Source organism: Carcharodon carcharias, chromosome 23 (genome assembly GCF_017639515.1).
Source record: "Carcharodon carcharias isolate sCarCar2 chromosome 23, sCarCar2.pri, whole genome shotgun sequence".
NCBI lineage: Eukaryota > Metazoa > Chordata > Chondrichthyes > Lamniformes > Lamnidae > Carcharodon > Carcharodon carcharias.
Window position 1 is genome coordinate 33,790,209 of NC_054489.1, and position 27,586 is coordinate 33,817,794.

Below are 27,586 nucleotides of genomic sequence, written 5' to 3' on the forward strand. Positions count from 1 at the left end.
AATCTGAAAATGCTGGAAATATTCAGCAAGTCAGGCAGCATCAATGGAAAGAGACAGAGCTATTGTTTCTGGTTGATGATCTTTAATGATTGTTTGGTGAGGAGAACTTATCAAAATACATTTGTCAGTTTCATGCTGAAGCACAGAAACACACAGGCCCCAACATTAAAGAGGAGGCAAGGAAGTAGGTGAAGGAGTTGGTGTGGTTAGAGTCACAGACTGCTAAAAGGAGCACATCTTTACTACTTAATTTATACAGTCGTTACCTCCTTTGATTTGCTGCCAGGCATCCAGCAGCATGGGCCTCCCCCACTGATATGCAGTTAAGATTAAGCAACAAATTTTTGCTAGAACCTTATTGATGGCCTGATTTGATTTAAAAAAAAAATATATTCAAATATGGAGTGGGGTTGCTCGATTCCAAAAGTTAAACCTCGCGCCCCCACCCCACCAACAAAGTTAAAATCAAGGCATCATTATTTAAGGTCATTCAGCATTTTAAAAAAATAGTGCAACACCTCTGGTTTAACTTCAATGCTACATTACTATTTTAATATTAAAATTCACAAAGAGTAATCTATTTTAGCCAGACATGCACAGCAGAAAGTTACTATATATGCAAATCAGCAACTCAAGGGTATCCATCACTTTGAGAAAGGCAGGGAAGCAGCAATAGGGGTAGATTTAATAAAAATAATAATGAATTGCCTCTACATTTAGAGCATTTCCTATGATTAATAAAACTGGCTGAATGAAACAAAATAGCCAATATTTTCAAATCTGATGTTGTACTGTAAGAAAAGTGTCAAATTATTTTTGCCTCTATCATTAAAAATTAAATGCAAAAAACACGAGTTATGGCATAACTAACCTTTTGTATTCTTGCAGATGGATTTAGGTGAATGACCATTTCCCTGCAAAATATCAAAAAAAAACAATGAATTTGTACAATGAGTCAAACTCGGATGACACAAAATTCCTTACTTTGAAGTCATCAACCATTCCCACCGGCAGAATAACAAATCCCACAGAACGATGCTAGTGATAAGTGGAAATTCCATACTGGTAACTCTGGATGAGTCAAACTTGTTTAAGCTCATCATATGACCATGTTGACCAATCATAGTGGAGTTAGGCCACACTAGAGCGCAAAATCATGGAGCACTAGGCATGCCATCATTTTACGTTGAGATCTCCCTGTGAAAGGGCGGCAAAACCTACGAGCATGGCTAAGCCTGTGAGAAAGTTGTAAGTATTGTCAATCAGAGAGAAGGTGAAGTTCATACAGCAAGTGGAAAATCATGGCATGAAGCAGAAAGCGAACATCACAAAGCAGTGGGAGATTCTGCCATCAAGTTTATCCACCATAATGAAACATAGGACGAACATCAGGAGCAGTTTGACAAATAGACACTCTCTCCCGCAAGGAAGAGGATGAGAAGGTTGCCTATCCCAGCGTTGAAGAAGCTATGTCATCCTGGTTCAAAGCAGCCTGAGCAGAGGAAATTCCCAGCTCCGGTCCAATCCTGCAGGAAAGGGGAGTTGCCCTGGCAAAGAAGCTGGTCCACATGGAGTTCACCTGCAGCAATGGAAGGCTGGGCCGATTCAAAACAAGGCACAACATCGTCTTCTGTGCAGTGAGGATGCAGTGATTATGGCAGCAATGACAGATGTTTGGCTCCAAAACGGTCTCACCCACATCTTGAACGAGTATGCACCACGAAATATGTTTAATGTGCATGAAAATGGACTGTTTTACCACCTTTTGCCAGACCACGCTTTGATGTTTAATGTTGAAACATCACGTAATGGTGGAAAGCGGAGCAAGGAACAAGTCGCCACTGTGGTCTGCGTCAACATGAATGGCACTGAAAAGCTGCTTCTTCTTGTGATAAAAGTCCAAGGAGCTACATTGTTTTGTGAATGTCAAGACATTACCCATGCAATACGCAGCTCTCAAAACCATCTGGATGATATCCAGCATTTTTGAGGCATGGATCAGGACAGTGGAACAAAATGTATCAATGAAAGAAAAGGAAAATTGCCATCATTTCAGACAACTGACCTGCGTATCCAGACATCACTGGCCTCAAGAGCGTGAAACTGTTGTTCTTACCTTCCAACGCCACAGCCAAGCTCCAGTCAATTGATCGGGGGTGATTAGGGACCTGAAAACCCACTACTGTTGGCAGGCGATCTCTCAGGTTATCAAGGTCACTGATATGAAGGAGTTCAATCCAATTGTGCTAGAAGCTATGTTCATGATGAAAAAGGCATGGAAGATGGTGACGGAAGCCATAATTGCCGACTGTTTTCACCATGCTGGGTTCAAACAGGTTACATTTGCACGACCAACCCGATGATGAGGCAGTTTTCACTCGGCTGCGGGACACTGGCATGGAAATTCCAGCAGAGACAACCATAGGAACTTACACGGAGTTAGACGATGTTATATGATGCACAATGGAACTGACAGATGGTGCAATTGTAGATGCAGTACATACATATGCTAAGGAGGCCAATGATCCTGAAAAGTCCAAAGAATGTCTGCCCGTTTGCTCACCCACCTGTTTCCCTAGCCGATGCTCCAGGGTTTTGTACTGCAGCACGAAAACACCGAAAGCACATTTGACTGCATTGAAGACATGGCGGACTGTATCTCACAGCATGCTAAGCAAAAAAGACTACAGAGGTTTTCTAGAACTAGCTCTGGGCTTTTATCAGTGCAAAGCCCTGGCCTTTTGCAAGGTCAGGTCATTGTATGGTGTGAACAAATTGAATCATGGTTTTTTCACACATTTACTGCTTCACTGTGTTTTAATTTGGTGTATTAATCTATTGTTGACATAGATCACGTTTGTAGGCATGTGGTTTCATGTAGACAGATCATGTAGGAATGGGGCCTCTCAGCAATCATGAAGCTCCACTTAACATGAATTTGGAGGTGAATCCCCTGGGATTCAACTCATCAAGATTTTACTGTATTTAAAACTGTTTCAATGTCAAGTATATTTTTCTGCCTCCTCAAAAGCTAGCAATGTATTGTGGGTTAAATATTAGTATGCACATCAATTTGGCTCATAAAATAAAATTTTCCATGGTGGATTTAATGTTTTTGCATCTCAGTGTAATAAATAACTTGTTTTTCAGGACTGCTGGAATGGTACAACTCTTATTATCAACTGCACCAATATGCTTTTTTCTTCCATTAACTTTGGTTTATTCCATCGAGTTAATTATAAATCCAAACTTATAGTAACTAAAGCTTTGTCTTAGTGCATTTTTGGCTGGCCAAAGAATTACAGATGGCATGGACTAATTGTGATCACATTTATTAAAGTTGGTACAGATGACATAAGGAACGAAAGTAAAATTCAAAACCAATGAGACTTAATTTTTGTTTTGAACTTTTATACTATAGGCCTGGAGTTTGCTGCGAATGTGAAGGAATGGTTTTTGCCATTCACCTTGCATGCATCTACCCAGGGACTTTTAATGGGCTTGACAGCAGAGACTTCTAGTTAGCTGGCATCTGTTTGAATGTGGCACCCTCTACAGGGAATCTGCAGTCTGTGAGCAGAAGAAACAGAGGGAAGCTCTTCAACAAATCTTAAGAATCCTTACAGACACACAGACTACAAAGCAGGAAGTTAAAAAGCAGAAAACATTAATTACATTTAAATCATTCTACAGGATTGGGCCATACATTTAGGATTAAGCAAAAGGCATTAAGAAAAACAGAAAATCATTATTTTATGTTTTTTAAATTCTGCAATATTAATTTTCTTTTGAAGCAACGAGACTGCACATATGTAAAAATTATTTTTTCACGGTCAGGGAGGTTGTTTGGTATTAATTTTCACTTACTACATCGTTAAAAGCTCAGTTACTCCAGATTGCACAAGTCTTAACTTTCACATCTGCCTTTAGAGCAAGAATAGCAGATAATTAGCCTAAATTCACACTATTAGATCTGTGTAGATTTCATTGGCAAAGACTACAGCAACCCAGCCTGTAGAGGAGCAGGGTATCACTGATTGTAACTCAAGGATTTTTGCATTTAATTGGGCATGTATGGATCCCAGAAATAACTTCAATTTTACCCAGTAATAACAGCAGGTGCTGCAGGTGTTGGTACAGTAAAGCTGGGCTATTATCTCAGCAAAATGAAAACAATTACAAACAGTTCCAACACCGCAGCTGCTACATGCAGCAACCGTTTACACTGCAAAATAGGAAATTGTGCAGCTCTAAAACAAGGATTTAACAGGCCAGTATGTTGTATTTTAGAACTATTATTATAAGGCTGCTAATCAGGAAACTAAATTCTTATTTTCAAATACCTGGAATACTTTCGAAAACAGTTCCTCTGACATGTCTTCCTTCTTCCTTAACCGAGGTTTTCCACCCACGGTGGTTGACAGGGCTCTCAAACATGTCCGGCCCATCTCCTGCACATCCACCCTCACACTTTCCTCTCCCTCCTAGAACCATGACAGAGTCCCCCTTGTCCTCACTTATCACCCCACCACCTCTGTATTCAAAGGATTATCCTCTGCCATTTCCGCCAACTCCAGCATGATGCCACCACCAAACACATCTTCCCTTCACCACCCCGGCGGCATTTCGCAGGGATCGTTCCCTCCGGGACACCCTGGTCCACTCCTCCATCACCCCCTACACCTCAACCCCCTCCCACGGCACTTTCCCATGCAACCGCAGAAGGTGCAACACCTGCCCCTTTACTTCCCCCTCCTCACCGTCCAAGGGCCCAAACACTCCTTTCAAGTGAAGCAGCATTTCACTTGCACTTCCCTCAAGTTAGTCTACTGCATTCGCTGTTCCCAATGTGGTTTCCTCTACATTGGAGAGACCAAACACATATTGGGTGACCGCTTTGTGGAACACCTTTGGTCTGTCCGCAAGCATGACCCAGACCTCCCTGTCGCTTGCCATTTCAACACACCACCCTGCTTTCATGCCCACATGTCTGTCCTTGGCCTGCTACAATGTTTCAGTTAAGCTCAATGCAAGCATCTTCCGACTAGGTACTTTACAGCCTTCTGGACTGAATATTGAGTTCAACAAATTTAGATCATGAACTCTCTCCTCCTTCTGCATCCCCTTTCCGATGCCCCCTTTTCCAATAATTTATATATATTTTTCTTTTCCCACCTATTTCCATTATTTTTAAATGTATTTCCATCCATTGTTTTATCTCTACCTTTTAGCCTATTTCAATTCCCCCTCCCCACCCCACCCCCACTAGGGCTATCTGTCCCTTGCTTGTTCTGCTTTCCACTCTTAATGTCCCCATTAGCACATTTCTTAGCTAATATCACCACCGACCACACCTCTTTTTTTTGTCTATGACATCTTTTGGCAATCTCCACCTATCACTGGCCCTCTATCCAGCTCTACCTGTTCCACCCCACCCCTTGAACCAGCTTATATTTCACCTCTTTTCTATTTTCCTTAGTTCTGATGAAGAGTCATTTGGACTCGAAACGTTAACTGTGTTCCTCTCCGCAGATGCTGTCAGACTTGCTGAGTTTTTCCAGGTATTTTTGTTTTTGTTCTAGATTTCCAGCATCCGCAGTATTTTGCTTTTATATTAAACTAAATTCTACCACATTAATAAAACTTCCTAGTCTTAAAATCAGAGCTGAAGACTCATTAAGATGCTCATAGTTTTTTTGTGTGGCTTCAATAAAACAATAAGCAGCAGAAAATGATTGATTCAACTCAGCTTTGTTCAGAGCTCTCGGAATTGCTATTCTGGTTATGTCATTCGGACCAGAGTCCGATTACATACCTCAGATTTACAACGTATTTACAACATGCAAAACTCACCTCAGTTTTTCTATTGGCATTTAGTAATTTAACACCCCTTTTTTCAAAATATGCCAGTAGATCTTTGTAGTAGTTAAGGCTCAAAAACTTTTTTTTGTGACATTACATGCAAGACTTTTAACAAATGTCAGAATATATATAAATCACGATAAAATCTAAACAACTTTTGTGTACAGTTTGTGGATCTGCTATATCATTGCTCAGGGAGGATGTATTTGATAAGGAGGGTTTGGGTTATAAAGTGTGGGAAATAAAGGAACTGTCGGTTAAAAATAATGAAACGGATGGAAAATGAATTAAATAGTATAGCGAACTAATATAAATAATTATAATTGAAAAAAAAGGAATGCTGTTAATTGGAAATTCATTTCTAATCGTCAAAGTTTATGAATAAAGGGGATTGGAGATTAAAAAGTGATTTTTTTTTTACAAAGTATGCATGAAAGCTCTACAATTGGATAAAGCACCTCCTGAGTCCACAACCTCTGCCTACCTAAAAAGACAGGAACAGGAAGAGCATCGCACCCCATCACCTACAAATTAACCTCCAAGACACACACTTTCCTGAGTTGAACATATATCACAGATCCTTCATAGTTGCTGGGTAAAAATCCTGGAACACTCTGCTTAACAGTATTGTGCAAAAACCTTCGTCACATTAACTACAGTGGTTCAAGAAGGCAACTCGCCACCCCTTTCTTAAGGGTAATTAGGGATAGCAGTAAACTCTGGCCTCACTAGAAGCACCTATATCCTAAGAACAAATAATAAAAAAATACTAAAACATATTTGTGCATGTAAAAGTGTATGTATACATTATATAGGGGTCAAGGCCAGTGCTGCATTTAGGGCAACTAAGGGAGGAATAATTTGCCCCATGTTTGACTATTTTACAAAATTGATTATACAATTTCAGCAACAAAGCTACAAAACATTATTTAGTGTTTGCTGACAAGTTGCAGTTTTCCTTCAGTGGTAAGTTATTTTTCCTAATATTTTAGCTTCTGGCAGCCATTACAGCTCTTTTGGGATTCAGGTTTTCATCAACTTCACATTTAGACATAGAATATTTTACATATACACGCATTGCTTTTGCCGCACAGTGGTAGCTTTAAGCTATCACAGATTGACAAGTACAGGATGATAGTGGAGTGGAGTGTGTGCAATTTGCAAATCTTTCTGGTACTAATTAACTATGCAATTTTTAAATTTAAAATGTATTAAATTATACAATTAATAGTGTAAAACACACACAACGAGAAAGGATACCATCAAGATGTAGGATTTTCACTCCCCAGGAACGCGCATTGGCCAAAATACTGTTACCACCACTACATTCCTGTCAGAGAAGAAAAAAATTAGAGGGCACTTTGCAGTTGAAAATCATTTATCACCCCATGGTATTTGCTATATTCCTCTGGCTATACGTCCTCAATTCAATTATTTTTTTCTCACTGCAGCCCACACACAGCTGTCAGTTTCATTAAGCTATCCATCAATGCTTCCAGATCTCTCTCTCGGCCTGTAGTTTAGAGCTTTTAGTTTACATTCCCACTGTTTATTTATCTTCTCTTTTCTAATAACCTTGCATTTGTCATAACGCAAGTAAATTTTTGCTATGTTGATAGAACCAACTATATCTCCCTTCAATAATCTAGCCAGTATATTAGCAAAACTGTCAAATTCAAGTTTAAATAACAGATGGCTTCACCCCTTCAGAGCAATTTTGTAAAGAAATGACAAGAACATTCTAATTTTGTACTTATCCTTATAATCTTGTGAAAAATTAGCAGTCTTAAGATTTAAGCACACAGTAAAAGTAAAGGAAAAGACCAATTAGCCCAATGAAGCTCATCCCTTTACTGCCCAAGTTCTTTGACCTTTGTATTTTTTTTTTTGAAAATCCTTAAATGTTTGACCACTCTACCAGGCAGATTATTTCAAATATTTTGCCATTCTTGGGAAAAAGAGGAAGATAACTATTTTCCAACTTATTTTTCATTCATTCACATCATTTAGTCCTACTTTTCTTGCCTACTTTGAAGTAATAATCTGTGCTTACTTTATATCATTTATTTTAAATACCTTGATGGGGTCCCCCTACTTAACTCCTGTTTTTGAGATTCTCTAATTTTTCTTCAAGTTGCAGTTACTGTGGACAAATGCAAGATTATGAGAAAAGAGAAGAGAAACAGTGGGAATGTAAATTTAAAGCTCTAAACTATAGGACAAGAGAAAGAGATCTGGAGGAATTGATGGATAGCTCAATGAAACTAACAGCTGTGTGTGGGCGGCAGTAAGAAAAATTAACTGGATCATAGGAAATATAGCTAAAGGGGTATAGCACATACCAGGGATGATAAAAGCTCTAAACAAGACAGTGGTACAGTCATATCCAAGGATACACCCAGCAAGACAGAGAACACAAAGGAGATTAGCAGCCTGAACACAACTTGTGTACTAGGTTCATTAGACTCACTGACTCAATGCAACTTAGATGGCTCCCCATAATGTAGACGTTCCCGAGCAGAGTTCCAGCCATATTAGATCACATGGAGTCTCTAGATAGTAAGCAGAACAGGAATCTGGCTGATATTTGTCTTCTGTATACCAAAAGGTCAAACATCATATCTTTCTGCTAAACCAGCTGAAATCAGCTAACTCAACAGTCCAAAGATTGAATTTGGGGCCTTTCAGTTTACAATGCTCGGTATCAGAACTCATCCACTAAACCACAAACAGCTTTTGCAGATTAAGTGGGAATGTTCTAATATCTGGTTTTAACAATTTATTGAATGTTGACAAAATAATTTCTTACATTGTTCCTGATCACTGTTTCAAGTAGTCGCTTTCCCCTGCTGATCTGCATCTGAAAGAAAGATTAGTTACAAACACCAGAGTAATATTTCAGAAAAATCAACTGCCGGAAGGATAAACTTCCTTAACAGAAACCCGACTGAGGAATGATGACACCTTCCCTCTAAATTAAGCCTTGCTGCCTGGCTATACCTTTCAGCACCTGTCGATAATAAAGTTCTTATCGCCAAGTCACACCTTGGTTCCCCAACTCCTCTGGTACTCTTTCTTCCTTTCAGCATCTCACCGTGTTGTCTTCTTTTGACTCTCATTTGAAACGCTTCTTCCCTACCGTTCACCCGCTACTATAAAAATGATCTCAATGAGATTTCTTCAGTGCTTTCCTCCCGCAGCCTTGGCACCAAGTGACGTCACATACTTGATTTCAGCCTCCAACTCAGTTCATCATGTTCATTCCTCACTGACTTAACTTCCTTCCTATCCTCCTTAATTTCTGTCTCCGAATAAACTACCCAACCTATATTCATGGGCCATCTTCTTGACCTTGCCATCGCTATTCCCATTGTGTCGATCACAGATAGGGTGATTTTCAATCATCTTCATGCATCACTCTCTACCCACACTCTACTCTCCCATCCCAATCCTACTTCCTTTTGTGTCCATCCTTGGAAAAAACTCTCCCAATTCACTTACAACAGAACTTTCGAAATCCTGTCAAGCCTTTAGCCCACCATTTACTAGCTTCAGCTGTCTGCTCAACTACACCCTCATCTCTACCTTTGATGCCCTAATCTCCATGAAAACAATTACTCTCTCTCACTCTGGCTGTTTCCAGTTCAGCCCTCATCACTGCTCTCTTAAGTCATGGAAAACAGACTTGAACGGATATTGCTGAGAACTGGTTTAATCATTCACTGCCAGAGCGAACTGGACCACAAAAAAACCCCATTAGGTCCTGTTCGCATCTGCCAAATCTGCTCCCTAGTCCAGGAAGGTAATTCCAGGCTTCTCTTTTTACTGCAAAGTACCTGCTTCAACGCCTCACCCATCTCCTCCATCCCTATCGCCGACAAATTCGAGGAACTCATTCACTTCTTTATCATTAAAATTGAGACCATCCGATCAGCTGCCTTTGCCACTTCCCTCCCTTCTCTTAGTTCACCAACCAAAATTACCTCCCCAGTCCAAAACTTGCTTTTTATCAAGTTTATCTCCTATCTTCCCTCATGCCCTTTCCAAGCTCATCTTGTCCATCAGACCCATTTTCTGCTTCCTTGATCCTATTCCCAAATAAACTACTGGCCACCCAACTTCCTTTTCTGGTTCCCATGTTGGCTGATATTGTTAATGGTACTCTCTCCTTGGGTATTGTCCCCCTCTCCTTCAAATCTGCCTTTATCAATGTACTCCTCAAAACAACAAGCCTGGATTTCTCCGTCCTTGTAAACTACAGCCCCATCTCCAACCTCTCTTTCCTCTCTGAATTACTTGAACTTGTTTTCACTTCCCAAATCTGTGCCCAATTTTCCTGAAACTCCATGTTTGGATCCCTCCAATTTAGTTTTCACCCCACCACTTTTCAAATGGCTCTTACCAGTGTCATGCGTGACATCCTATGTGACTATGACAAAACTAAACCATCCCTTCTCAGCCAGTAGCCTTTGATACAGCTGGCCAAACCATCCTCCTCCAACCAACATCCAGCTGGGTGGAATTGCACTCACATGGTTCCTTCTGTTTCTATCTATTCAATTGTACCCGGTGTATCACCTGCAATGGTTTCTATTCTCATTCCTGCACTGTCAACTCTGGTTGGCCCTTGGCTCCTTCCTATTTCTCACCTACATGTTGACCCTTGGTGTCATCGCCCAAACACGTCAGTTTCCACAACTGCAACGTTGACACTTCATCAGCGCCTCTCCCAACCTCTCTGCTGTCTCTAAACTATAGGAATGCTTGTCTGACAATCAGTACTGAAAGAGCAAAAATCTCCTCAGTTAAATATTGGGAAGATCAAAGCCATTATCTTTGATCCCCACAACAAACGCCATTCCCTAGCCACCGACTCCATCCCGCTCCCTGGCAACTTCTGAGGCTGAACCAGACCTTTTTAACCGTGGTGTCATATTTGGCCTGAAGGTGGGTTTCCAACCACAAGTTCGCACCATCACTAAGACCACCCATCGCCACCTTTGTAACATCACCTGACTGCCCCAGCTTATCCACTGCAGAAACCCTCATCCATGACTTTGTCACCTCTAGACTTGACTGTTCCAATGCACGCCTGACTGCCTCCCATGTTCTACCCTCCATAAACCTAAAGTCATCCAAAACTCTGCTCTCCATGTCTTAACTCACACCAAATTCCATTTGCGCCTCACTCCACTGCTGGCTGAGGTACACTGGCCCCTGGTTAAGCAATGCCAGAAGCTTAAAATATCCCTCCCTCCATCCCTGTTCTGTAATCTCCTTCAGACTAGAACCCTCCACGATCTCTGTATTCCTCCAACTCTGGCCTCTTCACGGCCTCTGATTTTAATTGCTCCAACATTGCTTTCAACTGTTAAGGCCTAAGCTCTGCAATTCTGTCCAAACACCTATCTGCCTGTCTTTTCTTCTTGAAGATGCTCCTTAAAACTTACTTCTTTGACTGAGCTTTGGTCAAATGCCATAATATCTCCTAATGTGGCTTGGTGTCAAATGTTGTTCTTTAGCGCTGCTATGAAGGGGCTTGGGACATTTTTCTGCATTAAAGGCATTTTATAAATAAAAGTTGATGTTGTTGAATGTCATTGCAGTGTGAAAATAACTACTGCTAGACGTCAGAACTGGCTCCTAATACTTGGCAACCGTCACTTTACTTGTGTTCCCCTGATTGGTTAAGTGGGTAACATCAGGTGCAACATTACTAGAAAATAAATTACTTGCACAATCACTTCATAGCACAATAACAATATATAGTTCCAGGAGGAAATCTTGAAATGGTAGCACATGCTATTTTAAAATTTTAAAAGCCATGAGGCCAGTACCTAATATTCTAGAACCGAGCAACTACACTTAGTTATAGCACCACTACGCTAAAGAGGAGGAAAAGGTTCAATTTCAGAGACTGAACTAACTACACAGTGTTTGAGCACATTAGCAAGAACAGGTTTAATGGTAATGACTTTCACAGTCAAATAGCCTACTGACATTTCATGTTGACAATCACATGAAAAATGAGTGACTGGGAAGAATAGTATCCATGGGATTAAACTCTAGCATTGGTCAATCTTTTGGGAGATGGGGTGGTCAGGGACAAAAGTGGAGGGTCTCGGAATAAATGCCACTGAGGTCTGCTTCAAAACTTTAGCCTAATTTTCAAGTAAGGCTCTGGATATTTTAATCATATGAATTTTTTAAAGCTGAAAATATCTGTCAGCTATGACTAAACATAGCAAAATTGAGAATTTCCCTTTAGCCTATTTGATACTTTCAATTCTTAAAGTATACAAATTACCTGAAACAAGGCAAAACAATTTTGAACAAATCAGTCACTTCTCTACTGAGGTAATCTGAGTTTTTCTGATTTAAGTTAACTGGATTCCTCTATCTTGAATCATAGAATTACTGCAGCCAATTCAACTATTAGGCAAATTGCTCCCATGTAAACCCGAAGTAGGAGAAGGAGTGGCCTGGACAACACTCCATTTGAGAAAACACCCAAACAACAACTTACAATGCACTTGGTGGTTTATACAGGGACGAGAGTGGCCGAAGACAAAAATGTCCGAAAATTTTGTGTGACAAGGAATCATGTTTAAATTATAGCACAAAGCAGCAAAGTCACTACAGTGTGAGGGGGCAGAAAATTATAGCACTTTTTATGATCTGTAGTGAAGTGCAAATGCTTCTAGGCCATTTAAAATAGGTGACATTTTTAGATTTCAAGTAGTAGAAACATTTGTTTACTTTCTATTACTGTTACCTTGGGCCAAATGTATTTGTATAAGATCACCAAAGTGACCTCCAGCATTTCAGCTTTTCATAGTCATTACAGGATGAAGTCCATACCAGCAACAGAACATGAGCTAGCTGGATTATATACATCATAGGCAGGGAAGCTTCAGCAAGGGGGTGAGGTGTCATCACCCATGAGCAAAGGTTGCCATCTGAAAAGTTTCTGCTCATCACTTATGAAGACAAGGTGATTCAGACCCAGTCATTCAAAGCAGTTAACATGAGTTCAGGATACTACTGGTATTTTCTCTTGAATTTGGATTCCAAACACTATTCTTAAATTACAATAACAAGCTAAGATCAGATTCACCCCAAATTCCAATGAGCAGTTTTTGACCCAATGAAACACAAATCGGACAGGAATAAAAAGCAGTTTATATAAGCTAATAGCAGATCAAATGAATTTCTGCAAGACTTAATTATTTATTTTCTCATTTGTCATTGATGCCCCATCCACCACCTCCACAGGTTTATTTACTTAAAGATAATAGTCAAGATCCTGAAAGCCTAGCAAACTATCCACTAGCCTCAAGTCAGGAAGTTCCCAGGTTCGAATCGTGAACTGACTGATCTTGACAGATTTAGCGAAACTATGCTGCAGCCAAGAATCAACACATTCAATGTCAGCTTGATACAACACCATGGGGATGAAGCTAGCCATATTCCCCAACAGTATATCATTCCTCACTTACAATTTAAATATAACAAGGCCAATCATGATCCTGTGCTCAAAAGACGGTGCACGGGACCGCCTCCAACCGAGAGAAGGGTCTCCAGGTGTTGCCAGGAAGAATCCCAGGCCAGATTCCAACTCTCAAACACAGACAGAACAGCACATTTAGAGCTGGGCCAGCCAGGTACAGAACTCCACCCCAATCTGGTACAGATCCCCACCCCAACCCCTCTCAGTCCATATTTTACAGATTGTCACTGAATGCTGCACCTTACATATACCATATTTTGATGTTTATTGTTTCCATAGAAAGTAAATCTGAGTTACACGCATGCTCCTCGTCGATACAATGAAGACACCTTTCAAAACAAAATAATGTACCCTGCCTGCCTGCTCCTGTCCGTCCACAGCCTGGGCTTTGTAGAGTAAAGCCAAGCAAACACATTCATTCCGGGCGGTATTTTAAACAATAACTGTGGTTTTTATAAACAACCCCTCCCCGCAAAGCAGCAGGCTGGGGGTGGGGGGTGGACCTTCTCTCCACTAACTGCCACACAAAGACATTCGCGGTAAAGGTGGCTTCCCAGGACTACTCCTGGCCTCGTTACTGGCAGGGATTTTCTGGGCTAAGACTCTCTCCTCCCTGGTCTCATCGGAGGCAACGGGGGCTGAGTAGCTGTCAGAGGCCCAACTCCCAGCCCCACTTTGCGTTTCGGGCTGCCTCTTGCCTCGTTTTTCGTTTTCAGCTTCTTTGTCTTCAGTGTTGCAGAGGATGTCAAACATGTCACACTGGTTGTCGAGCATCTGGCGAAAGTGATTGGTGACAGTGCAGCCGAACGGTTCCTGCTTGGCAGCAACAGAACTGGCCAGAATAACTGCTCTTCGACCTGCAATCACAGGATCCCACCCTTCTGCCCTTGGTGTTCCTCCTATGAGAGATTTTATCTCTGGAACAGCAAGAGCAGGAGGGAGGGAACCTGATTGGAGGAGCTGGAGCAGCGAGAGTGGCAGAATCTGTGATTGGAGGAGCAGCTGCTCATATTTTTCTCTCCCACGCTCGCTGCTCCTCCAATCACAACTCTGCATTATGCTCCTCTCACCGATGCTTGCACTTTCAATTGTTCAGCCCTGATTGCTCTATGGAGATGGTGGAGGTGGGAGACATATTTAGAATGGCAGAATTCCAAAATCCAAATGTCAGAAATCTGCCAAATGGCAAAAATTTCTCATCTCCATTATCAATATGAGGGTGAAAACCCCCACCGCAGTTATCAGCTAATTCACTCATGATTTAAGTACCTACAGAACACAAAAGTTCATCTTAATTCTGATCACCTGATCTGCTGCCTGAGCTATAAACTCAGCCCAAAGAATTGCAAATTACTTTAATTAGCACCAGGTGGATCTAAAACATGAGTCTTGTCCCAGTGAGCAACATCAAATTACAACTTCTTCAGCCCCACGCTCCTGATCTATGGGCACCCGGTGCGGAAGGGGGTCGGGAAGGAGGAGGACCTCCTCGTGAACCTGCTCCTGGGCCTGGCCAAGTTGGCCATTAACAGGTCCAGGCAGCGGGCGATCGACGGGGGAGTCCCGCCCGATTGTTTGTCCCTCTTCCGCGGCTACGTTCGCTGCCGGATGTCCCTGGAGAAGGAGCACGCGGTGTCTGCTGGCACTCTCGAGGCCTTCCGTGCTCGGTGGGCACCGCGGGGACTGGGGTGTTTTGTTGACCCCTTTAATCACATTTTGATTTAAAGTTTGTAAGTTTCCTTTAAACTTTGTTCTTGGTTTTACAGCTGACCTGAATTAGGGGCTGTGCCTGATTTATCCCAATTTTGTTGATTTGGTTTTCATTTAAAAGATTATCAAATTACAACTTTTATTTTATGGAACAACAAAACATACATATGCAAAATTTACCATTCCTGCTGGCTTGCTCACTTACCATCTGGCCATCTCTCGGATTGACAGACTGAGGGGTACCAGCTTGGTTGTTTTTCAAGTATTCCCTGTTTGGAACAGGTGCCAAATTGACTGATTTACTTCCAAGCTTTGCCTCCTTGCTGTTGGAAATCACGTAACTCACTTCTTTACTGAGAAAACTTTCTATTGTCTGAAATTTAAAGGAAAAAATACCCATGTTAGAAGGAAAAATGTGAACTACAAATTCGTAACCATATATAAAACAAAAACATTGTTCATTATTGAATATAATTTCCCACAAAACACAGAAAAATGTCCAGATAAATGACTTTACATTTATTTTGAACATTCCTATATAGAAAGATCAAAAAAATACTGCACAATACTCCCCATTTATTAGATTCAGTGAAGATATCTCAATGACAGATGAGATAGTGGAAAGCAACTGGTGCTCATGGAGTTGAATCTCAGCAAGCCAGTGCCTTCAAGAAAGAAGGGGAGAAAAAGCTTTAAAGATTGTAAAGAGCACTTGGGATCACATCACTCAACATTTGTAGATAGATTTGTCAGTAAGTCATTGAATAACAATACTGAAAAGCTTTTTCTTACCTCCCTACCCCTCCCCACATTGGCACCGATTTGAATTTCGGCTCCCATGCTACTATTTTCAATAATTCAAGCTAACTTAACAGACTAGGTAACACACCTTGTCACTGCTTGGTTTGTATTCTCAGTTACCTGCTGGACAAACTTGCTTTGTGATCAAGGAAGTTACATGTTTCAGTCCTTCAACCACTGTGTTCAGGATTGATAATGTGAACAAATATCAAAGCTTCTTGCTCGAGATATTTTATACTTGCAACAGGTAAAGTAGGAGATGATACAGTGTTCCCAAAATTGTTTTTCAAAAATCATACAACTGCAAGTTCATTTATGGTGGAATGCTCCCCCGACAAGATATTTATATTTTCTTTTTATGAACAGTTATTCTTTGTAACATCAAATCTTATTTGGATTTTTAAAAAATCCTCATCTAGATGGTCTGGGAAAAAATGGTTAGGATGAAAAATTAATTCACAGTTACTTCTATCTTAATTCTTCTATTTTACCACATAAGAACATAATGTTGAAGCGATTTTCCCATGTCCATTTCTTTTCTTGCCTATTTCACTTTCTTGTTGAAGGCACCGAACTGTTATGTGGAACATTTTCATAGTATAGCAACTGTGATCAATCTATGTTAATTACTTGCTGTCATTGGTGTTAAATTTCCATTTCATTAGTTAGAACTAGTGTGTCATTGTTACAACCAGTCTCCCATCAAGGTCCCCCAATTTGTTGATTTCCAAACAGGACCCCAATTTTGTTATGTTCCCAGGTGAGCAGGAATCCCCTCAGCTGGTCAAAACAAGGTGAGTTTAAAAGTCACCACTTAATTTGGGTGATTCTGGTAGAGCTGACTTTGGCAGTTTTGCAGTTAGTTTGGAGACACTTGATTCTGTAGGGTGGCTGGAAGGCTGTCCTATTTCCTTTAGATTGCGCCTTCTGCTGAGCTTTGCCTCTAGCAACAGAGAGAGAGAGAGAGCGCGCGAGGGAGGGAGAGAGAGCGCGCGAGGGAGGGAGAGAGAGCGCGCGAGGGAGGGAGAGAGAGCGCGCGAGGGAGGGAGAGAGAGCGCGCGAGGGAGGGAGAGAGAGCGCGCGAGGGAGGGAGAGAGAGCGCGCGAGGGAGGGAGAGAGAGCGCGCGAGGGAGGGAGAGAGAGCGCGCGAGGGAGGGAGAGACAGCGCGCGAGGGAGGGAGAGACAGCGCGCGAGGGAGGGAGAGACAGCGCGCGAGGGAGGGAGAGACAGCGCGCGAGGGAGGGAGAGACAGCGCGCGAGGGAGGGAGAGACAGCGCGCGAGGGAGGGAGAGACAGCGCGCGAGGGAGGGAGAGACAGCGCGCGAGGGAGGGAGAGACAGCGCGCGAGGGAGGGAGAGACAGCGCGCGAGGGAGGGAGAGACAGCGCGCGAGGGAGGGAGAGACAGCGCGCGAGGGAGGGAGAGACAGCGCGCGAGGGAGGGAGAGACAGCGCGCGAGGGAGGGAGAGACAGCGCGCGAGGGAGGGAGAGACAGCGCGCGAGGGAGGGAGAGACAGCGCGCGAGGGAGGGAGAGACAGCGCGCGAGGGAGGGAGAGACAGCGCGCGAGGGAGGGAGAGACAGCGCGCGAGGGAGGGAGAGACAGCGCGCGAGGGAGGGAGAGACAGCGCGCGAGGGAGGGAGAGACAGCGCGCGAGGGAGGGAGAGACAGCGCGCGAGGGAGGGAGAGACAGCGCGCGAGGGAGGGAGAGACAGCGCGCGAGGGAGGGAGAGACAGCGCGCGAGGGAGGGAGAGACAGCGCGCGAGGGAGGGAGAGACAGCGCGCGAGGGAGGGAGAGACAGCGCGCGAGGGAGGGAGAGACAGCGCGCGAGGGAGGGAGAGACAGCGCGCGAGGGAGGGAGAGACAGCGCGCGAGGGAGGGAGAGACAGCGCGCGAGGGAGGGAGAGAGAGCGCGCGAGGGAGGGAGAGAGAGCGCGCGAGGGAGGAAGAGAGAGCGCGCGAGGGAGAGCGAGAGCGTGCGAGGGAGAGCAAGAGCGTGCGAGGGAGAGCAAGAGCGTGCGAGGGAGAGCAAGAGCGCGCGAGGGAGAGCAAGAGCGTGCAAGGGAGAGTGAGAGAGAGCATGAGAGATGGAGCGTGCGAGAGAGATAGCGTGTGAGAGAGAGAGCACGAGAGAGAGATCGTTCTTTCACCTGCAAGCTGAGGGGCGTAATTGACTTGCTCTTCTGACTGCTGTCACACACATTCACACACCAGCTTTTTAACTGATTTTTCCGTGTATACTGGAAGGGAAAAAACTGACTCACGTCCAAAGTCCACGTTCTTTTCATCTTAAGATAAAAGCAAAAAACAGAGGATGCTGGAAATCCAAAACAAAAACAAAAATACCTGGAAAAACACAGCAGGTCTGACAGCATCTGCGGAGAGGAACACAGTTAACGTTTGAGTCCGTATGACTCTTCAACAGAACTAAGGAAAAATAGAAAAGAGGTGAAATACAAGCTGGTTTAAGTTGGGTGGGGGGGTGGGGTGAGACAGGAAGAGCTGGATAGAGGGCCAGTGATAGGTGGAGATAACCAAAAGATGTCATAGACAAAAGAACAAAGAGGTGTTGAAGGTGGTGATGTTATCTAAGGAATGTTATAATATTGGTGACGTTAAGGGTAGAAAGCAGGACGAGCAAAGTACAGATAGCTCTAGTGGGGGTGGGGTGGGGGGAAGGGATCGAGATAGGCTAAAAGGTAGAGATAAAACAATGGATGGAAATACATTTAAAAATAACGGAAATAGATAGGAAAAGAAAAATCTATATAAATTATTGGAAAAAAGGGGGATCGGAAAGGGGGTGGGGATGGAGGAGAGAGGTCATGATCTAAAATTGTTGAACTCGATATTCAGTCCGGAAGGCTGTAAAGTGCCTAGTCGGAAGATGAGGTGCTGTTCCTCCAGTTTGCGTTGAGCTTCACTGGAACAATGCAGCAGGCCAAGGACGGACATGTGGGAATGAGAGTAGGGCGGAGTATTGAAATGGCAAGCGACAGGGAGGTCTGGGGTCACGCTTGTGGACAGACCAAAGGTGTTCCGCAAAGTGGTCACCCAGTCTGCGTTTGGTCTCTCCAATGTAGAGGAAACCGCATTGGGAGCAGCGAAAGCAATAGACTAAATTGAGGGAAGTGCAAGTGAAATGCTGCTTCACTTGAAAGGAATGTTTGGGCCCTTGGACAGTGAGGAGAGGGAAAGTAAAGGGGCAGGTGTTGCATCTTCTGCGGTTGCATGGGAAGGTGCCGTGGGAGCGGGTTGAGGTGTAGGAGGTGATGGAAGAGTGGACCAGGGTGTCCCGGAGGGAACGATCCCTGCGGAATGCAACCAGGTGGGTGAACCAGATGCGTCTGGTGGTGGCATCTGCTGGAGTTGGCGTAAATGGCGGAGGATGATCCTTCGAATGCGGAGGCTGGTGGGGTGATAAGTGAGGACAAGAGGGACCCTATCATGGTTCTGGGAGGGAGAAGAAGGTGTGAGGGCAGATGCGCGGGAGAGTGTGGATCTCAGAATGCGTCAAGAACCGCAGTCCGAGGAGCGTTGTACATCCCGGAGATACCTGTTTTTGCTTCCAATTTCCACACACCATCATTTTCACATGGGCCATCTCTGACACTTCCCTTCCATGACCACTCTGTCTCAATTTCTGGTGATAGACTGTCCACCAATATTCATTACAAGCCTACCGACTCCCACAGGTACCTCGACTACAGCTCCTCACACCCCGCTTCCTGTAAGGACTCCATCCCATTCTTTCAGTTCCTTCGCCTCTGTCGCATCTGTTCTGATGATGCCACTTTCAAAAACAGTTCCTCTGACATGTCTTCCTTCCTCCTCAACCGAGGTTTTCCACCCGCGGTAGTTGACAGGGCCCTCAACCGTGTCCGGGTCATCTCCTGCGCATCCGCCCTCACACCTTCCTCTCCCTCCCAGAACCATGATAGGGTCCCCTTGTCCTCACTTATCACCCCACCAGCCTCCGCATGCAAAGGATCATCCTCCACCACTTCTGCCAACTCCAGCATGATGCCACCACCAAACACATCTTCTCTTCACCCCCCGGTGGTATTCCACAGGGATTGTTCCCTCCAGGCCACCCTGGTCCACTCCTCCATTACCCCCTATACCTCAACCCACTCCCAAGGCACCTTCCCATGCAACCGCAGAAGGTGCAACACCTACCCCTTTACTTCCCCTCTCCTCACTGTCCAAGGGCCCAAACACTCCTTTCAGGTGAAGCAGCATTTCACTTGCACTTGCCTCAATTTAGTCAACTGCATTCGCTGCTCCCAATGCGGTTTCCTCTACATTGGAGAGACCAAACACGGACTGGAAGACCGCTTTGCGGAATATCTTCGGTCTGTCCGCAAGCATGACCCAGACCTCCCTGTCGCTTGCCATTTCAATACTCCGCCCTACTCTCAGCCCACATGTCTGTCCTTGGCCTGCTGCATTGTTCCAGTGAAGCTCAACGCAAACTGGAGGAACAGCACCTCATCTTCCGACTAGGCACTTTACAGCCTTCCGGACTGAATATCGAGTTCAACAGTTTTAGATCATGAACTCTCTCTTCCATCCCCACCCCCTTTCTGATCCCCTTTTTTCCAATAATTTATATAGATTTTTCTTTTCCCGCCTATTTCCATTATTTTAATGTATTTCCATCCATTGTTTTATCTCTACCTTTTAGCTTATCTCGATCCCTTCCCCCCACCCCACCCCCACTAGGGCTATCTGTACCTTGCTCACCCTGCTTTCTACCCTTAATGTCACCAATATAATAACATTCCTTAGATAATATCACCACCTTCAACACCTCTTTGTCCTTTTGTCTATGACATCTTTTGGTTATCTCCACCTATCACTGGCCCTCTATCCAGCTCTACCTGTCCCCCCCTCCCTAAACCAGTTTATATTTCACCTCTTTTCTATTTTTCCTTAGTTCTGTTGAACAGTCATACGGACTTGAAACGTTAACTGTATTCCTCTCCGCAGATGCTGTCAGACCTGCTGAGTTTTTCCAGATATTTTTGTTTTTGTTCTTTTTATATTAGACCATTTACACATTCTGGAGATATAAATTAACAGGATGTCTGCTAAGACATGCAAAACAGTCTTTTGTCTCCGCAACCACATGAGATTGAAGTTCAGTCTTTTGCACCTTTCCTATCTCCCTTTCAAGTGTCTCTATTTGAAGAAAGCCATGACACCTTTAAGGTGCGACATTCCCTGTCCTCTCAGGACCAGTTGGCCAAGCACAATATACTTAGGAATTTTTCCAAAAGTGGTCATTTTACATTATCAGCTCTCTTTTGCTCAATGTCTTTACAAATGTCTTTAATTAGTTTAATCTGAGATTGTTCTGGATTTATTTTGTATACTTCTGTAACAGCATCTCTCAAAAGTCCAAGTCTTTTCAGTCTTTCCTTGCACTTCAGTACTTTAACAGCAGTTGCCTCGTCTTTTTTATTGATGGTTTAATATAATTAATTACTGCATGATCTCTGTAGTCACTAATTATTAAGTATACTTTAAAATATTTCTATAGATATAAAAACAAAAAACTGCAGATGCTGGAAATCCAAAACAAAAACAGAATTACCTGGAAAAACTCCCAAACCTCCCTGTCGCTTGCCATTTTAACACTCCACCCTGCTCTCTTGCCCACATGTCTGTCCTTGGCTTGCTGTATTGTTCCAGTGAAGCCCAACGCAAACTGGAGGAACAGCATCTCATCTTCTGACTAGGCACTTTACAGCCTTCCGGACTGAATATTGAATTCAACAACTTTAGATCTTGAACTCCCTCCTCCATCCCTACCCCCTTTCCGTTTTCTTCCCCTTCCTTTTGTTTTTTCCAATAATTTATATAGATTTTTCTTTTCCCACCTAATTCCATTATTTTTAAATCTTGTATGCCCTGCTAGTCCTTCCACCCCACCCCCACTAGAGCTGAACCTTGAGTGTCCTGCCATCCATTCTTCATCAGCATTCGTTTAGATAATATCACCACCTTCAACACTTCTTTGTTCCTTTGACTGTGACATCTTTTGATTATCTGCTCCTATCACTGCTTGCTTGTCTCTACAACCACCCCCCCCTTTAAACAGCTTATATTTCATCCCTCTTCTAATATTCAATTAGTTCTGCTGAAGGGTCATGAGGACTCGAAACGTCAACTCTTTTCTTCTCCACCGATGCTGCCAGACCTGCTGAGTTTTTCCAGGTAATTCTGTTTTTGTTTAACATATTTCTGTTTGGTGTCTGCATTATTTTCAACTTCCTTATTCAACCAGTGAGCCCAAAACCTACGGCCACACAGCTGCCTGGGAGCAGTATGACACACATTTTTTTATTTCAATGAATAATAATAAATTGTTAGTGGTGGTTAAAATGTTCTTGTAAAGTTGATCAAAATATTAAAACAAAGAAACAGACAATAAAAGGTTAATGGGGGTTTTCATAGCACTTTACATACCCCTCCCCTTTTCTTCACCGCATCCTCCAGGAATTTTGTGTTCTTATTATTTGGAAGATCCAGGTAAAATATCTTGCCAGAAATGAAACAATTCTTTACTGTGCCATCTTCTTTTCCTTGCCTTGAGCATCTATGTGGCATCTTCAGTGGTTCAAATATCCTTGAAGATTTTCTTCTAAAGAAAGGAAATAGTTCTACTCAGTATCAGAGGCTTACAGATCAAATAATTCAAATGTGAACACGTGAAGCTGAATATCAAAGAGCTAACCTGAATATGTTGTAGTTCTGCTTTACAAACCATTTATATATAACTCTAGTACTGATGGCTTGTGTTGTCCAGATATTGCCTAGCCAGCAGCAACAAAGATTACTTGCTGGTGGTTAGGAAGCCCCCGGCCAGGATTTTCCCGTCAGCGATTTGGGGGCGGGGCCCGCTCGCCGATGGGAAAATGACGCAGGATGACATCAGGAGGAACTCCCGATGTCATCCTGGTCCCTTTAAAGTTTCAGGAAGGCGGGTGGACAGAGAAATCAGCTATCCGCTCACCGACCTGTCAATGGCCAATTGAGGCAATTGACAGGCTAATTAAGATTGTTAAAGACCCTGCCCGTCCAAGCTTAAGGCTGGCGGGCAGGCCAGGAGCACCAGCGGGCTCCTGATAATACATGAAACTTCATCCACTGGTGGGTTGAGGTTTCATGTCCATTTTAAAAAAGTTTCATCAAGTTTATGTGTTTCTTATTAACATGTCCCATCTCGTGTGACGTTGTCACATGAGGGGGGCATGTTAATAATTTTAATATTTTTCTATTTTTGGAGTTTTTTTTAACCTGTCAGTAATCTCCTCGAGACAGCACTTGGTCTCAGGGAGCAGTGCGCTCTTTGACAGATGGGGAAATCCCTCCCCCCCACCACAGAGGAAGTGCATAGCGCTTCCCGTCGGGCAGGCCACACTCAAAATGGCGGCGGGCCCCGTTTTGGTAGTGGAGTTTGGCTGCCTGCCCACTGCCGAGCTGGTGGGGCCCACCCGCCCACCAAGTGCAAAATTCTGCCCCCTGTTGCGGGGGGGGTGCACAGGCTTTCCCAGCTATTGGCCCCAGCAAATAAAGTAACTTAATTCTGATGTTACCAATGATTCTAATACCCATGTACCAGGAGTCAACAGGACCAAACATGGCCAGGATTTTGCAATTGGTGGCGAAGTGACGGTGTTTGCCACTGCCCACAAAGGACCTAGTGAGCATTGTGGTGTGGAATTCACTTACCCGGTATTAATTTGATTCTGGTACCAACTATAGGGGATCTCTGGTGTCCAGTGACAGTGATGTCATGGAGCAGTACTTCAGCTTCTCACAGACAGCAACTCAGGAAGCAAGAGTCAGGTTTTGTCATTCACTTTTTAGAATTATCACAGAAAGTGAAAGATTGGGACATTCGCATGGAACTATGGAATTTTTTTTAAATTATGGAATTTTTACTCATGGAATGGAGAAATTTGACAGTCCACAAATATAAAATTAGTTTTATAAGGTTAGAGAGGTTGCTCGGCTGTCATTAGGAGTTCTGCAAAGACTTCAACAGCACACCATGTGGAAGAGTGGGGAATCACTGACAGCAACTTCTGGATTTCCATGTTTCATTGTGCTTTTGTCCAAAGTTGTCAGTTTCCAGAGTAATGACGGCAGAGTTTTGCTATCATTACAACTGCAAAATCTGGGCTGTGAAAGTAGCTTCACAATACTTTTGTGACAGCAAGTACAGGTATTCCTAATTCCATTGGCCAAACCATTCTGTAACGTAAGCTTGGGGCTGATTATTAAGGTTGTTTCAGTGACTGAAATGCAAGAAGTACCAGGTTCAAATCCAGGACGGGCATTGTTACTTCTGCACTTTTGCTCAAAAATCATGAAGCCCACCTTTTGTTCTTGAACTCAGTACACCCTATTTAGACACATGCTCCATTATATTTCTGTGCAGTATAATAACTCACGTTTAAACTTTTCAGTCCCTACTAAATTAGTTATGTTGCCTCTGTACTGCATTTCTAGCAATGGTGCATCATTCTCTTGGGTATCAATCCAACATCAGTGGTATAACGGCAGCTAAAGATGTGCAATAGCGACAACACCTATAGCTTCAAAATAAGCCACGGAAAAAGTAGACCATTAAAAATTTTAAAAAAGTCTGGCTGGCCAAACATAACACCATTCACGTTTTAAAGTGTTCCGATCTCCTTAGAGACCGATAACTTTTAAAAAGAAATATGAACTTCCCAGTGACCGGTGAAAAGAATCCCTCGATAAGATTATGTTTTAAGACTTTTACTGTAGCAAACAAACTAAATTCAATTTAGACTAAACATTAAGTAACAGACAACTAATATACCAAACTAAGAGATACTAACACAACCAAAATGCTTTACAACTATTTGTATGTTATGCCAATCTCCCAGCCAAATTGTAGCCTTGAAGATTAAATCTCATGCTCCTCCCAATTTTTAGCAGGCTCCCCTCTCCTTGCCACATCTGGCTGAGTCTTTTGACAGCTGTTCAACTCAGGCTTGTGTATCCACATATCGGCTTCCAACAGGAAAGCACTGTCCAACGCCTCCTTGTCCTTAAATCTTAACAAGTCCCATCTCTTTGAACAGAGAACCAGTTGGCATCCTGTATGGTGGCTGACCCAAACCAATCTTTTCCTCTGCTTTTCACAGCAGCAGCTATTTCTGCCTCCCCCTCCGTATCTCTGTATCTAGTAAACCAGCTACTTTTCCTTTGGTGTCAAAATGTGAAAGTGGCATTTGATTCTTTATAGGTTTTGGCCTGTGCCTCTTACCCCATGTCTACCAAATCACCTGGGCCTGCCTCTGGGCAGAGTTTAGTATGAGCACTGTCCCCCTCTTCAAGACACACTATTTCACCTTAAAGGAAAATGCAACTGTGTCATAAATATCTTGCATTCGTAACAAAAGACTAAAAAATACTCTCTCATCAGTTAGTTTCAGTACTTATTGCATTTGGGCGGCCAATGTACAGAACTCCAGCTGCGTTGTATGCAACCTTTTGGAGTTCTGCCTACCACAAATTCAGAACACAAACAGAGAAATTATAACCATTGCAAAACAGTAATCTCACCTTGGGTTTAAAAGAAATTTGATAAAACAAGCAGATCAAAGTTTCAATAATTTATTTTGGGTGATACCTGATTTTAGGTGACACCTGATTTTAGGTAATGACTGTAACCAGGTCTGATAAATGATAAAACTGACCAAACTGGTTACTGGGAGTACATTATGGCCCCACTTGTACCTCTGTGAAACTGATACTATATTGATTATAGTGCCTCACCTTAACTTCTCAATAAAGTCCTCCGGTTACGAAATTTGCCGCAGCACCTTTTGGCAACTTTTCACTGACCCTCTGGAAAATAAATTTTTTATTGACTTGAATCTGATTATGCTAGGATAACTTAGGAGTCTGAAGACAGTGGCGCTATATAAATATAAGTTGTTGTTATTGTAACTACATAGAGTTCTATACTTTGTGCATGCATTTTTAAAAGCAGTTTATTACTTGTTTAAGTGCAATGATGTTAATTTTGTGACCTGCAATGATATCCTGATAACTTCAACAAAACATGCTGTGCTCCCAGCAACCAATTTGGCCAATTTTTTGAGATAGCAATTCTTGTCATATGCATTATTGGTGGTCACCCAAAAAAAGGTCATAGGCTGCTGAAATATATTTCGTGGAACCCCAAGGTGATATTACTGCTTTGCAATAGTTAATTTGTTTATGGGTTGTCCTGTGATGAAAGGCTGAGTAAATTGGGTCTATACTCCCTGGAGTTAGACAAATGAGAGGCAATCTCATTGAAACATACAAGATTCTCAAGAGGCTTGACTGAATAGACACCGAGAGATTGGCTGGGGAATCTAGAACACAGGACAAAGTCCAGGATAAAGGGTTGATCATTTAGGAACAAGATGAGGAGAGACTCAAAGGGCTGTGAATCTTTGGAATTCTCTATCCCAGAGGGTTGTGGTCTCTCCGGAAATCAAGTGATATGTGGAATGGGCAGGAAAGCAAAGTCAAGACAGAACATCAACCATGACTGTATTGACTGGCGGTGCAGGCTTAATGGGCCTTGTGGTCTACTCCTGCTCTTATTTCTTATATACACTGTTCATCTTTATTATCCACAGACTCCAAGCTTCTCCTTTTACACTCCCCCCACATATATTGTTGAAATGTGTGTGTGTGTGGGGGGAAATGAGAACACGTGCCCAAAAAGTAATACAGAGGCTCTCAACATGTTTCAAACCAAGTCATGACATGCAGCAGGCAGTGTTCATCTGTTTAAAGTGGATACTTTAAGCAGAAAGCTTATAGGCTTTTGACATCAACTGAGACAAAGGTAAAAATACAAGTTAAAAAAAACGTCTGAAAGCCATCAGCTGCTTCAGTTGTGAAACTTACTTAAATAGGCAGATTTTGAATAAATATTTGCATAGCATTTACAGGTTTTGTGACAAAAAATTGCTATCCTATTCAAAAATTGGGAATGCTGGAAATTTAAATAGAAATTGAAAAACCTGGAATAATGGTCAAACAGCATCTTTAAAGGGAAAGATCGTCAAGCATTCTGGGAAGAGTGAAACATTAACCTTTTCACCTAGACATAGAATCACCTGCCATAACGTCCTTCCCCAGTCCTGCGCCATTACCTCTGGTCTCCCCCAAGGATTTATCCTCAGTTCCCTCCTATATCCCACCTATATGCTGTCCCCTCAGTGCCATCATTCAAAAATATACCATGAGTTTTCACATGCATGCTGACTCCAACTAAATAGTGGGAAGAGGAGAGTCATTGTCTTTTGTCCCTGCCACAAACTCTGCTCTCCATCAACTCCATCCATCTCTTGGGTTACTGTCTGGGGCTAAACCAGAATGTACATATACTTGGCATCATATTTGATCCCCGGGATGAACTTCTAATTACGTACTTGTGCCATTACTATAATTGCCTATTTCCACATCTGTAACATTGCTCAATTCCATCCCTGACCCAACTCATCTGCTACTGATGCCATCATCCATGCCCTTGTTACGCACGCATGGCAAGCCTCCCATGCTTTACACTCCGTAAAATTGAGGTTATCCAGAACTTTACCTCCATGTCCTAACTCGCATGATGTCCTGTTTATCCATCAACCCAGTGCTCACT

General features: G+C 43.0%; 1 protein-coding gene across 5 annotated transcripts in view; it reads right to left on the minus strand.

The window, feature by feature from the left end:
- Nucleotides 1-27,586, minus strand: part of LOC121268998 — a 46,215-nt gene that overhangs the window by 13,652 nt on the left and 4,977 nt on the right. The window contains exons 2-8 of one of the 5 annotated variants that reach the window (XM_041173341.1): nucleotides 25,708-25,779; nucleotides 22,360-22,534; nucleotides 15,288-15,455; nucleotides 8,672-8,722; nucleotides 7,123-7,192; nucleotides 5,854-5,915; nucleotides 872-914 (exon numbers count right to left, since the gene is read on the minus strand). In XM_041173341.1, the coding sequence (XP_041029275.1) occupies nucleotides 872-914; nucleotides 5,854-5,915; nucleotides 7,123-7,192; nucleotides 8,672-8,722; nucleotides 15,288-15,455; nucleotides 22,360-22,500 (535 nt within the window). In that variant the 5' untranslated portion in view covers nucleotides 22,501-22,534; nucleotides 25,708-25,779. Of the gene's footprint in view, nucleotides 1-871; nucleotides 915-5,853; nucleotides 5,916-7,122; nucleotides 7,193-8,671; nucleotides 8,723-15,287; nucleotides 15,456-22,359; nucleotides 22,535-25,707; nucleotides 25,780-27,586 lie in introns of those variants that run through there. The other 4 variants (XM_041173342.1, XM_041173340.1, XM_041173343.1 and 1 more) reach the window with 4 other exon arrangements.